Source organism: Plectropomus leopardus, chromosome 14 (assembly GCF_026936395.1).
Source record: "Plectropomus leopardus strain MGB_pleo_1.0 chromosome 14, ASM2693639v1, whole genome shotgun sequence".
Classification (NCBI taxonomy): Eukaryota; Metazoa; Chordata; class Actinopteri; order Perciformes; family Serranidae; genus Plectropomus; species Plectropomus leopardus.
In genome coordinates this window covers 15842533-15852985 of record NC_142189.1, presented here as the reverse complement: position 1 = coordinate 15852985, position 10453 = coordinate 15842533, and the positions used below count along the sequence as shown (strand labels likewise).

Genomic DNA, 10453 nt, shown 5'->3' with positions numbered 1-10453 from the left:
TGAATTCAAGTCTTTCACATAAAATTTGGATCCATGACATATTGCAGCACTCTGCACAGAGAGTGGGCAGCACCAGCAGCTATTTTTTTGTCCTGGGGGCCTTTAAACATCTTTATGTGACCGTGACTGATTGTAGTTAGATTTTACATCATCTGCAGTAGGGCTGCACACTCTGCAAAAAAAAAACTAACAAAAAACTATGAGTTGTCAGCGGGAATGATTACTTTTGCATTTTATTTTCACTGAAAAAAAAGTTTTAAAATGATAATGATTTTGCTGTGGTGCCAAACAAGCATGTGCAAGCATGCAATTTGGATAATGCACTTGGCCATATTGCAGTTTTGGTGATATTTCATTTAATTGCTCAGCCCTAATCTGCGATGTTTCTCCTAATTAAATAACAGTTGATTAACACTGAGACTAATCTCTGTGTTTTCCACATTTCCATTTTTTATAAAGAGGCTATTAGAAATGTTTTCTTTTTAAGAGTATTCCCTGGATTACCTTTGTACATTAGGTTGCTGTGTAAGCTATATGGTTCACGTGTGTTTTGCATGACTTGGGTGTGGCACAGCTTTTCCAGAGGTGTAAGGACCACAGCGCCCCTCAGAGGATTAGGTTTTTTGTCTGAGTAAAAGCTTTTGTCTTGTAGAACTGTTAAGTGTACGGAAGCTCTAAGCGGACGAGTTTTTTGGTTTTTTTTTACAAGTCGTTTTCTCGAGATAACGAGATAATATCTCGTTATCTCTATCAAATGCGTGCAGGTTCTCGCCCCTGCACGTACCAAAAAGCACCGGAGCAACAGTATAATAATCTAGTTATGATTACTGATGAATTTGGGTGACGTGTTCATGTAATAATCATCTTACCTTGCGCATTTGTCCGCGCTGAACACCGCACGGCACCTGCTGTCACATCATCCACCCGCCACTTCTTCTTCTGACGTTCATTCAATAAAGTAAAAAAACAAAAAAAAAAAACCAAAGTTCCTTTTCTCCAGATAACGAGATAATATCTTGTTAGAACGAGATAATATCTCGTTATATCGAGAAAACGGCTTGTAAAAAAAAAAAAAACACGTCCGCTTAGGGCTTCCGTAGGGGTTAAGAGTGATATTAGTCTAAACTGTTCCTCAGAACTTTATTTCATTTTTTTTTTCAAACAAATATAAGGACTTGAACAGTACACATTTTTTCAATACTTGCTCTACTTCTGCATTTACTCTTATCAAAACATCACCATATGTCTGTGTGGTTTCTCGGTTGTTATAGAAGTTCAGCTACTTTTAAGTGTATTGGAAGTACATAAAACTTTTAACGCTTATATTAAATTAATTCAACTCATTTTTTAAAAATCTATTTTAATATTTAGTGCTTGGTAATGCCTTCAAATTTTTGGGTTAAAACAAAGTAAAAGTCAGCTATGTTTTAAACAAAAACGTATGCAGTGTATCTGCAAACATGCCTGAATATTTGAAACCTGCATCCACCTCAGTTCTCTTTTGTTGCATTCAGATGCCTTTCACAAGCATGTAAACGATTGAAACTGGAACAAAACTGTTTGCTATATTTTGAAAACATGGGGAAAAGGCAATGAGCACTTTGGCAAGAAATCTCCCAGAAATTGTCAGAAATCAGTAAAAGGTGACAACAAAAATGACATGGAAGAGAGAAAAAAAATATTAGAAAGTCGTTCTTATATTCTTGGAAGAAATCAGGACAATTTGCTCAGGTTTCAAAGGGTTTACCCTTTAAAACCTGAGCAAATGCTACATTATTTCAAAAACATGGGAAGAAGGCAGTGAACAACTGACAAATGACCTAGAAATTAGCAAGAAATTATTAAAAAAAAAAAAACATGAAATGTTCAAAAATTATTTTCTATCTGATAATCATCACAAAAAAAACTGTAAAAGTTAAAAACAAACAAAAAACAGTAATAAAAAATACTTGGGGGAAAAAACCTGCTTAGAAATTAAAAGATTCTGTTAAATGATTGTAAATGTATAATTACGCTAATTAGAAAAGCAGTTCCCCAGAAATTTTTCAGTAGCTTTTTTAAAAAAAATAATTGTCTAAATCTACCAATTTCATGCAATTTCAGGATATTTCTTGCCCTTTTTCATTGCCTTTTTCCCATGCTTCTGAAAGTATTCAAAGCTATTTGTTCTGGGTACATAGAGGTAACTTACATTTTCGTTTGTTTGACTTAAACAGTTCCTCACAGCAGTAAATCAGCTGCGGAACGTTATAGCAGCCAGTATTTCCACAGGGGCAGAATTGGCTGCGGCACCTCGCCTTTGGATTCGCATCTCGCTTGAATGGAAAGAAATCAGCTGTGAAAGCCTCGACTTTGGGAATGGAAACTGGACGCGGAGCTTTCCGAGTTAACATTTTTTAGCCGGTGTCTGTCGATTTAACGCGGTAACATCGTTCCTTTTATCCAACTCTGAAGTTTGTCTGTTTGTGTGTTAAGTGGAAGCTAACTAGCTGCTAGCCTGAAACTACCAGTCAGGCTAGTTGACGTTAACGTTAGCAACAGAGCAAAAACACAGCAAAGATGGTTGAAAGTATTTTGGACCTGCCGGTGGAGAAGCAGATATTTTATGCTGTGTTGGTATTTTCGTGGACGGTGTATCTATGGGAGGCTTACCTTTCTTACAGACAGGTAAGTCCATCTTGTGTCAAAATTCCTGATTTGTAGCTAAATGTGTTTTTCAAGGAAACCTCGAAATAATTCATTAAAGAAGCTAATGCTAAAAAAAACTCGATGTGATTTTTTTCTTGCCAATTGACTTTTTTTTTAACCCTTCTGGTATAACAGTATTTACATAACAGTTGTTTACTCATGAACCTGCACAAATGTACACACTTTGTCTATACAAGATAAATGTAGACATTTTCATTTTGGTGAAACTGTAATTAATGAAGAATTTCCTCTTTACAAAATTCTTGAAGTACATGTTTGGGTTTATTTTGCTCCAGTTCATACATCATTGTTGGCACAATATATGGTAATTAGTAAAGCAAATATACAGCCATAAATCAATCATATCCAAAGTCTGTTCCAGGGGCCAACTGTGGCCCTCAGACCAATTACAAACTGCCCTCTGCTTGTCTTTCAAAATATACTATATGATTAGCACAACATTGGTTTATCAAGCATGATCTCTTTACATTTCTTTCCATTCACCTCATGGTGGCACAATCATATTGTTTGTCTTTCAGGTATGAACTACAGAGGCAAAACTAATGCGATTTCTTAAACAGATGCTAAATAAGCAAACTAACAGTTACCTTAAACAAGACGTTTTCTGCAAGACAGCAGACACGGCTGCAACACAGTAACATGAAGTGGACAGCCAGAGCTACGGCTTTTAGGAGCAGTGGAAAGTTGAATACTTCTTGTTTCATTTGTTTATGATTGTTTTTTTTTAATAACCCATATTATGAGAGAGGCAGTTGGCCCTCAGGTATTCTAACATGATCCAATCTGGCCCCAGTTTAAAAAAAGCTTTGACACCCCTGCCCCATACCCTCTGAATGGTGTAATTGATGTTTTTTTTAGCATGTTTGGTAAATTGACAATGAAATGCCATCTTTTTGAGCCAAGTTAGCTGTACTTCCCCTAGAAACAGGATATTGTGACAGAACATAACACAAGCTGGTCAAGGGTGTAAATGAGGGTGCTAACATTGCACAAGAAACAGAACTAGTACAGTTTAATAAGGGCAAAAGAAAAATTCATCATTTATTTGCATTATGTTAAATTGGGTGTAAGTATCTACTTTCTTGCTGAAGTGAATACTGTTGATCAAATTGTTACAAGTCAATGTTCTGCTTGAGAACGTGCTGGCATTGATGAGGATGCCACTTGACACACACCATCCACCCAAACACAGTACAGGACAAGTATCTCCCCCCATGGCAACGGTACTCCCCGATGCCGCTCCCCTGGCTGGACAGTGTCACGCCACACCACAAAAACAGTTCATGAGCGGCAACATGACAATTAATGATAAAAAAGAATAATTATTAAAAAAAGTTCACTTTTATAGCACTCATCAAAACGCTTAAAATCACATAAAAAAGACTCACAGGAACATTTATAGATTACAAAACACCAAAAACAGGAAAACATTTAAAAAGCAAAAAAATACAACACGAAAGAAAAATATAAAAACAGTGCTTGAGCAGTGCAAGACTTAAGTGTAATTTCTGTATAATATTAAAATAATCATTGTTTTTACCTGTTGGTGGTTTCAGTGTTGTAGCTGATGGGTGTAAGCAGTAAAACAAACTAACCAATCAATGAAATGAAGCAACTCCAAACAGGATAGTATGTGATGGAGAGGTAGAATTAGGACCTATATTGTGGAATAGTATAGATAAATTGATAAAATTTGTGCTTAGTGGAGCACAAATATGGACAAAGCAAACCAATAAAGACTATAAATAAAATCTGATGTTTATTTATTAAGGCTAATTTACATTTTTGTCCTCATTTTCTGCAATATTGGTCTGAAATTTGTGGCACGGGCTAACAGCATAAATGAACTGATGATTTTACATTGGTGTTGGTCTCTTTCCACAGAGGAGGATATACAGATCAACAACACATGTGCCACAGGAACTCGGGAAGATCATGGATTCTGAAACATTTGAAAAGTCGCGTCTTTATCAGCTGGATAAAAGCAACTTCAGCTTTTGGTCTGGACTCTACTCTGAGACTGAGGGGACGGTAAGACAACCAGTGTATTAAAAGCTACAGATAATTTGACTTGTGCTTTCACAGTCAGACTAGTGACTGAGGATGTGTTGATGAAACTGAGCTGGGTGTCAAAAAGTCTTAACTTTTGTCGCTTCAGACGGAGACAGAACGGGACAGATTACTCGTGTTGTTAATGTGACCGGGGCTATTGTTTATGTTACCATGAATCAGTTTATCATAGTCATTGTCATGATTTTTGTGCCTCATGTATAATCCAATATGGGCTCGTATCCTGTTCGCAACTTTTCAGCTGATCCTGCTCCTGGGTGGAATCCCATTTCTGTGGGGCGTCGCTGGTTCTGTGACGGCTCGCTTAGGATTCGGGTCGGAGTACGAGATCACCCAGTCGCTCGCGTTTCTCATGCTTGCCACGCTGTTCAGCGCCTTTACTGGACTTCCCTGGAGTGTGTACAACACATTTTTCATTGAGGAGAAGCATGGCTTCAATCAGCAGGTATGCTGACTGAACAGCACTCACTGCCGGCCCGAAATGTGGCTGTTTAAATGTTTCCTTCCTCAGGAAGAACAGCAGCTGTGATCAGCTTCATTTCATGACAGTTACACTGGATTGCAACCAGTTTAAGAAATGTGTCTCACCATCCCCGGCTTACAAACTCCAGAGTTGCGATGGAATTTGTGTGTTTTGCTGTATTTTGGCAAAACAAGGACCATTAGGAACATTAAAAATCTAAAGATGGATGGCAAAATGAAATAACACTACAGGGTTTTAGCATTTTTCACTGTGAAAGCTTGCATAAATCTGTTGCAACTGATATGATTTTAAGCAGACCACAGCAGCTTTCTCTGTGACCTTAGTATTTTTTTACAGCCACATCAGAGGTCTAGTGTGATTATTTGATATTTAAACTCTGTTGGTCACGTATAAAACCTTACACACGTCTTTTTCGATCATCCACTATTGTTTTATTTTTCATTAATGGCTTGTCATCCTCTCAGACTTTGGGGTTCTTCCTCAAAGATACTGTAAAGAAGTTCATTGTGACCCAGTGTATCCTGCTTCCCGTCACCTCGCTGCTCCTGTACATCATCAAGATTGGTGGAGACTACTTTTTCATCTACGCCTGGCTCTTCACCCTGGCTGTTTCTCTGGTCAGTGCTGCGTTCACCCTGTCAGCTGTTGATGAGTGAACTTGTGGAAAAGGCATCTTTGCATTAATAAAGGAATGTAAAGTTTGTTTGGTAATTAGGAGGAAACTCAAAAGAAATACATAGTCTCTGTGTAGGATTGACTGTTTTTAAAGATGGACGTCATGACAGCTCCTCAAAAGTGAAGCCAAAACATCTCGATCGCCCCCTGGTGGCCGCAGCTCCGTGTGAGCAGATGGGCCAAACTAAAAAAATAAGTGTACATGTACATACGAAGATGGTTTCTGTCGTATAAAGTAGTTTTTCTCACCCTGATTTGTGTTTAATTGTTTGTTTATCTGATAAAGTTTTTATCAGTTAGTTGTTGCTATAAAAAGGAGGTTTTTACATCACGATTGACAGTTTTGTGTGTCAGTCTGTGTGCTTGTTTCCAGTATCACTGCTTGTGATTGGTCAGACAGGCGTAAAGGCAGGAATTCGATAGAGCAGAGATCACTAACTGCACACCTCTGCCACCAGAACAAGATGGCAGCGACTTTATCGAGGATATTTTGGCTTCATTTTTGTACAGTGGGAGGAAGAGGAGATCTGTGTCCGTCTTTATACGCGCTCTACTCTCTGTTGTTCGGCTTTAATTCATCATAATGCATCTGTCTCTTGTGCTCTCAGGTCCTTGTAACGATCTATGCTGACTACATCGCTCCCCTGTTCGATAAGTTCACTCCTTTGCCAGACGGAGAGCTAAAGACAGGCATTGAGATTATGGCCAAGACTATAAACTTTCCCCTCACTAAGGTTTATGTTGTTGAAGGTAATCCACAGAGCTCTCATCTAGAGCCAGTTTCATGTTCTTATTTCACCTGTTTTCATTATCATATCAGGAATTTAAGTTTTTAAGATGTGTTGAAAGTTTCTACAGATTGATTGAGGATCCTCCTCTCGTTAATTGTGTTGAATGTCGGTTTTTTTCACATTTTACAGGTTCTAAGCGTTCGTCACACAGCAATGCGTACTTCTACGGGTTCTTCAAGAACAAACGCATCGTGCTGTTTGACACTCTGCTGGAGGACTTCTCGCCTCTCAACAAGTCCGGAGAGCCACAGCCTGAGCAGCAGCCAGAGACTGATGAGACACCCAGTGAATCGAAAGCCAAGCCCAAGGTTACAAAACCATAAACTTTATTCCGAAAAGTTTTTATTTTATTGTATATAAACCAAGGTTCCTAACAGGACTTGAATAGGTTGTTGTGGCACTTAGACCTTTAGGTATTGTAGGTTTTCCTTGACATTAGTTTATTTTGTAAAATGGCACCAAATATAATCAACATGCATCGTCTCTTTGGATTTCTCCATTCAGGGGTCATCACTGACATGACGGAGATTTAAGTAAAAGCGCCCTCTGTAACCTCTAACAGTACTGAACCCAGATTTCACACATTTTAACTCCATGAATTTGATGTAAAATTCCTTGAAAGTGATTGATAAGCCTTTGAATTTAAAGTAATTTAAAGAACGCCCTGAATAAAAGTCTTGTTTTTTTTTTTACTGTGTTAACATATACCTGTGCTGTTTGTGATATGCTGACAGACACATGAGCGAAAACAGAACAGTGCCATTTAAAAGTATGAATTCAGACTCTCCAGGTTTCATATGTCACAAACCTAAGAAACCAATGCCATCCACTTTTGAGGTTGAGCTTTTCATATCTTTAGCATCATGCTCCGAGGCGTATCAGAGGAGTAGCCAGGTGTAGCTGCATATTGGTATTTTGCAAAGTAAATAGAGAAAAAAGAAGTCAAGCTGAAGGTTTCAAACAGTTTACTGAGCTTTTTGAAAGCCATGAGCTGAGTGAAAGGTGAGCTGATATGCCTGATGAGTTACGGCTAATTTGCATAGTCATAGATCCCCTCCATGGTAAATTAGGCGAGGGTGTAGAGTTACATTTAAATCATTTTAAGGCGGTAAAAAACATGGAAAAAACTTTGAAATATGTCATTTTGATGAACAGAAAATTACTTTTTACAGGTTTAACTGATGCCAGGAAAGGAACTTTAATGTGCCAGAACCTGAAAAAGCAACAGAATTAAACACAATTAAACTCATGTAATCTGTTCACCTCGAGGGCTTGAACAGCTGGGACAAGAGGACATTTTTGGTCCTCATGCAGTATTTTTATCAAATCAGGACAGGCCTGGGAGTCTCAGCAGCACACGTAACTGTTAATGTTCTGTCATAATGTTGTTTTTGCATTCTCTCTCAGTGTAATTCAGTGGTATTTTTCCCTCACAAATACTTTTTCAGAACAAAAAACAAGGATGCAACAACTCAGAGATCCTTGCTGTCCTGAGTCATGAGCTTGGCCACTGGAAGCTCGGCCACACTATCAAGAATATCCTCATCAGTCAGGTGATTCATTTTCCACATGATTTTTCCCTCTTTTGAGTCCAAAACACCAAAACAAAGCAATAAGTTGGCTTGATTATGATCAAATCCAGTCGTTCAGATGTACATTGATACGGCAAATAACATCCGCTGCCTCTTTTCGCTCTGCAGATGAATTCCTTCCTGTGCTTCTCCCTGTTCGCTGCCCTGATCGGACGCAGGGAGCTGTTTGTAGCGTTTGGCTTTAATGACAGCCAACCCACTTTAATAGGCTTGATGATTATCTTCCAGTTCATCTTCTCCCCATACAATGAGGTGAGAGTGTGATTCCTTTTTGACTCTTATCATTTGACAACAGGCGTCCTCACAAATTCAGACTTTTTTAATACATTTTGTCTTTGCAGCTGCTGTCCTTCTGTCTGACAGTCCTGAGTCGCAGGTTTGAGTTCCAGGCGGATGCTTTTGCACGCAGCATGGGCAAAGCCTCCCAGCTCTACTCTGCCCTCATCAAGCTCAACAAAGACAACCTGGGCTTCCCCGTGGCTGACTGGTTGTTCTCCATGTGGCACTATTCCCACCCTCCCCTCCTGGAGCGCCTCAGAGAACTGAGCGGCACCAAGCAGGACTGACGGGGCTGGAAGGGGGAGGTGCGACCGCTGCCTCCTCCAAAGGGCCTCCGCAGACCGCTTCTGGCCCTCTGATGCACCCTGGCCTTTTTCCACCTGTCCGCCCCCTCATCTTGTTTTATCTTCTTTTAGTCATTCCTTTACTTACGATACCTCCTTTTGAAACTTTGTTTGAAACAAAACCAAAACATATCAGCACAAGCCAGCCTAAAATGATCTTTAGCCTGAGCTGAAGTCTCCGCTCTTTCTCTAGAGACACTTAATAGGCACTTGCTGAGAGCAACACATTTGGGCAATGTGTGTTTAGCAAAACGTATTGTCAGAGTGAGCTCAGATCACATTTTGCTGATTGACCTCAAGTTTAGTTTTTGAGATCATTTTATTTCTGTACAATCTGATTATTTTACTTTTTTAGACCAAAAACAACATTTTGAAGACAATGTGTTATTTCAAATCCTAAACTTTTCCGTACAGAATTCTGTGTTTCTGTTGTGATGTATACATGACATCCAACTGTTAGTCATACCAGTATTTTTTAAACTTATAATGAGATTAATCTGACAAGTATACTGAGTTTTATGTGTTGCGCATTAAAAAAAAACAACAACAAAAAGACATGATGAACTTAACAACTTCATACATGGCAATGCTTTTTGCAGACACACAGGCCAGAATTTAACTTTTCTCTCAAGTGCAACTGTTGCTTCTTAAGAAATAACTCCAGGCGAGTTCAAGAGTAAAAACGTTCAAATCAAGTCATCAACTCAAATTCTCTTTTTTTTTGCAAGAGAAACTATGTAGATGCTTTATCACAGAAGTGTGAGTGCCTCTAATTTTCTCTGTTTTTGATCACATAATGGATACAGCAGTGCAGAAATTTTCATTTGAAGTCCTTTTTTACATGCGCTGGGGAGATCTTGTTTTATTTTTTTCTAAAGCGCTTGCTTGCCGGCGAGTTTCAGACAGTACCTGTACATATGTAACTTTAATGAGTAGAATAATGGTGTATGTTGTAAATTGTGAAACATGTGGAATGTGGTTTGAAATTTTAAGTTGATGCTGTGTTTCTTAGTTTCTTCTCATGGTTTTGGACCAGAGTGAGCCCAGAGTTGCCTGGCAAGCAAAGTATTTATAGGGGACCAGGGAAAGGGGGTCCACAAGGTTCCTTTCACCACATAAGCCAGTGTTTGGTTTGCCAGCGAGGGGACTGTGTACTTTCTTTGCTGCATTAAATAAAATCCTTCAAAGCATTTCATATGTTTGATGGTTTTATATTTTAAATATAGTTATACATATTGCAAATAAAAAGCTGGCTTGTGTTTTTAAGTATGACAGAGAATGGTTACATGTTTTATTTAGTCCTTATTGTGACAGCTACCAATAATAAATTTTAGTTGAATACCAACAATAATTCTGTGTTCTAAGGATTTCCTTAGGACTACCTTACAACTACAAACAGAAATTAGTTTTGATTAATCGATTGTAGTTTATTCATATTTAACCTGCTTTTGTAATGTATGCAAAAGTTTTGTTTTTGCCAAAGTATTTCTTCTTTTTGTTTTTTTTTAA

At 38.4% G+C, this 10453-nt stretch overlaps 1 protein-coding gene across 1 annotated transcript; it reads left to right on the top strand.

Annotated features, from left to right (window-relative positions):
* The first annotated feature begins 2263 nt into the window (after nt 1-2263).
* Nucleotides 2264-10134, top strand: zmpste24 (zinc metallopeptidase, STE24 homolog). Its single transcript, XM_042501385.2, has 9 exons — nt 2264-2667; nt 4594-4740; nt 5021-5224; nt 5728-5880; nt 6547-6688; nt 6859-7037; nt 8178-8282; nt 8430-8573; nt 8663-10134. Exons 1-9 carry the CDS (start codon nt 2560-2562, stop codon nt 8885-8887), a joined length of 1407 nt encoding a protein of 468 aa, XP_042357319.1. The 5' UTR covers nt 2264-2559; the 3' UTR covers nt 8888-10134.
* The last annotated feature ends 319 nt before the right edge of the window (nt 10135-10453 follow it).